This window comes from Peromyscus eremicus, chromosome 1, assembly GCF_949786415.1.
Source record: "Peromyscus eremicus chromosome 1, PerEre_H2_v1, whole genome shotgun sequence".
In the NCBI taxonomy this organism is placed as follows: Eukaryota; Metazoa; Chordata; class Mammalia; order Rodentia; family Cricetidae; genus Peromyscus; species Peromyscus eremicus.
Window position 1 is genome coordinate 97,208,085 of NC_081416.1, and position 3,151 is coordinate 97,211,235.

Genomic DNA, 3,151 nt, shown 5'->3' on the forward strand with positions numbered 1-3,151 from the left:
ACAGTAGCTCGTGTTATATTAAAATCATAATTTAAATGGCATTAATATGAATTTATTGACAGAGAAAGTGAATAAGCAATTATTTTACAATTTAAAAATTCCATACCTTGACATCTTAAAAGTATGTTTGGTTACTTTGAGTAAAATTACCCCATTCTATAAAATTATTTATTCCTAAATGTTCTTTTCTGCTGAGATCATTATTGGTTAGATTCAGCTCTGTTTCTGATTGAAAACCTTGATAATAGCCTTTCGAATCTGCTTTGTCTTCACACTGTAGATGATAGGGTTGAGCACAGGAGGAATGAGCAGGAAGACATTGGCCATGATGGTGTGGACAAAGGCAGGTGCTGAACGGCCATAGCGGTGTACAAGAGACAAGCTGATGAGAGGGATATAGAAGATGGCAACGGCACTGATGTGGGATATGCATGTATTGAAGGCTTTCTGTCGCTCCTCTGAGGAAGCAATGCTGAGGACAGATCGAATGATCAGTACATAGGAAAGCAAGATACAAGGGCAGTCAAACCCTGTAGTGGAGAACAGTGCAAACAGACCAAGAATGCTATTGATTCTGTTGTCCGTACATGAGAGCTGAATGAGATCAACATGGTAGCAGTAGGAATGTGAAAGAACCAAAGATCTGCAGAAGGACAGCCTCTTGACAAAGAGCACGACTGGCAACATGACAGCAACATTCCTTATCAGCACAATTATTCCAATCTGGGCAATCCTGGCATTGGTAAGAATTGTGGTATATCTTAGTGGATCACAGATGGCCACAAAACGATCAAAGGCCATGGCCAGCAGAACCCCAGACTCCATGAAAGTAAACCCATGGAGAAAGAACATCTGAGCAATGCAAGCATTTAAGTTGATCTCTCGAGCTTCAAACCAGAGAACACCAAGTGTGGTGGAAAGTGTGCACAGAGACAGGCTTAGGTCTGTGACCGAAAGCATAGAGAGGAAATAGTACATAGGCTCATGAAGGCTGTGCTCACGAAGGATCACCAGCAGGATCATGCTGTTCCCAGAGAGGGCAATTACATACAAGAGACAAAAGGGAATGGAGATCCAGACCTGAGCTGCTCTCAGACCCGGGATACCAGTGAGGAGAAAGGTCGGAGACTGGGAATTGGTATTATTGAGGATGAGCATAGTGGAGGCTGGGAAGAGAAGGTTAATTAGACAACTGAACGTAAGAATGCATATACAGCTTATCACATAAACCTCTCTCTGGTACTTAGTCAATACTGCTAATTATTAAAGAATTTTAATATTTCCTGATATCCTAGAACTGTAGGCTTCTCCTCCAGCACATGTATTTTGCATTTGAAGCAATTATATCTCAGTAATTGAATCATTAATTGCACTACTACTTTGACAAATCACTGCCTGACTCTTGAGAGAAAACATTAGAGAAAAAATAACAAAGATAGAAAAAGACCTAACCGAGCAGAATGTAAGGAAAGACAGACAAAGAAAGAGAAGGAGAAAGAGGAAGAGAAATGGGGAAGAAGGGGGAATGGGGAGAGAGAGAGGAAGAGAGAAAGACATCCTTGCCCTTATTTTTAATGCAAAAAAATTAAAGACTGTGTTATAACAAATGACACAGTATACTATTGAAACCCAGAGGTTTTGTACCAGAGCATATACAATGTGGCAGATACTCTTGTTTTCTTATCTATATTTATCCAATCATCATCCTGTTCAAGGAAGTAAAATTTCTCCTCTCCCTCTCATACATATACAGAGGATGGGGAACTAAGTAGCTCTCCCCAAAGTATGCAATTAGACAACAAAATAGATGTTTTATATCTTATACTAATGCCTTACACTCCTTATAGGTCAGACATGCATGGGAGGAGTCTATCTACCACCCAGGATGACAAAGCTACTGATGAACTGTTTTCATGTACTTTTCCAGAGACATACTTAGTCAATACGCTTCCTTAGGCGTACATTGCTATGTGTTAAATACAATCCAAAGTAAGTTGTGTAGATGTGGCACTCTTTAGTTTTTCTGGAAAGTGACCTCAGTATCTATGCTCCATTGTGTGCCAAGATATCCAAGCTACACTGTCAACAGAAGCTGATGAATCCAGTGGTTCATTTTAGTGACCATCAAATTCTTAGTGTGTGCTGTTGATGATTCCTCCTAAAAAAATTTCTCTCCCCATCCTCTTAGGAAGCTAGTATCTATTAGTTGTTTCAAGACAGTAGATTCCTTCTTTCTTTTTGTTTTGCTTTTGTTTTCTCCTAATAAACCCATTTTTTGCAGTTTCACCTATGTCTCTTTCTGATACCAATCCTCTGCCTATTGTCAAGTCATTTAAAAAAAAAGTACCTTGCTCATTTTCATGACTTCGATTTCATCTACAGAAAGACAAATTTCAAGTAAAGATTGAAATTCCAATTCTGGTTGCCAGAATCTAAACGTGAAAATAAAAGTTCTTTGAGAAAAATCTGCATGGCTTCTCATAAGTAAAAGAAATATCAACATGTTATGAATTCCATCACTCTATCATACTCAGCATCCCTCTCCATTCTCCTCTTTTTTTCTGGTTTCTCCCACCCTCCAGTTAGACCTCAGCAGACTATTTCACGGGCTCTGTTGTAAGGGTCTTAGTATCTTACCTGACCCTAGTGTTTTACCAACAAAAGGACCGGTGCACTTCCCACATGTATGTACCGGTTGCTCTAGTGGCTCATGGATCTGACCCTCTAACAAGGATCCCAGCATGTACTTCAAGCCTGCTGTCAAAAGGCCCATGAGACTCCAAAGAGGTGTGACAAGGAAAATTACCCAGGAGGCTCCTCACACTGCACTAACCAGGTCAAAATGCCTGTTTACTTCTGCCTCCCATTTTACTATCTTCATAATATGTTTAAATATAAATGTTCTTTACTTTTCCATTACCTTCAGATCATGATTTTTGATAGAGTTCAGAAAATGAGCCATCATGAACTTTCCTCCCTCCCTTTTCTCTTCTTCCTCAAATTGAACTACCGTACCATTATGCTCTTCTCAGCAATACATCTAAACTAACATATATACTCATAGCTACTATTTCATGTTCGTGTTTAAGTTATTCAAGTTTGAAAACCAATTAACTTCTGACTGGAATACAATTAAATTTCAGTTGACACA

General features: G+C 39.2%; 1 protein-coding gene across 1 annotated transcript; it reads right to left on the reverse strand.

The window, feature by feature from the left end:
- Positions 1-213: 213 nt before the first annotated feature.
- Positions 214-1,158, reverse strand: LOC131901636 (olfactory receptor 51F2). Its single transcript, XM_059252743.1, has one exon. It carries the CDS (start codon positions 1,156-1,158, stop codon positions 214-216), a length of 945 nt encoding a protein of 314 aa, XP_059108726.1.
- Positions 1,159-3,151: the final 1,993 nt, after the last annotated feature.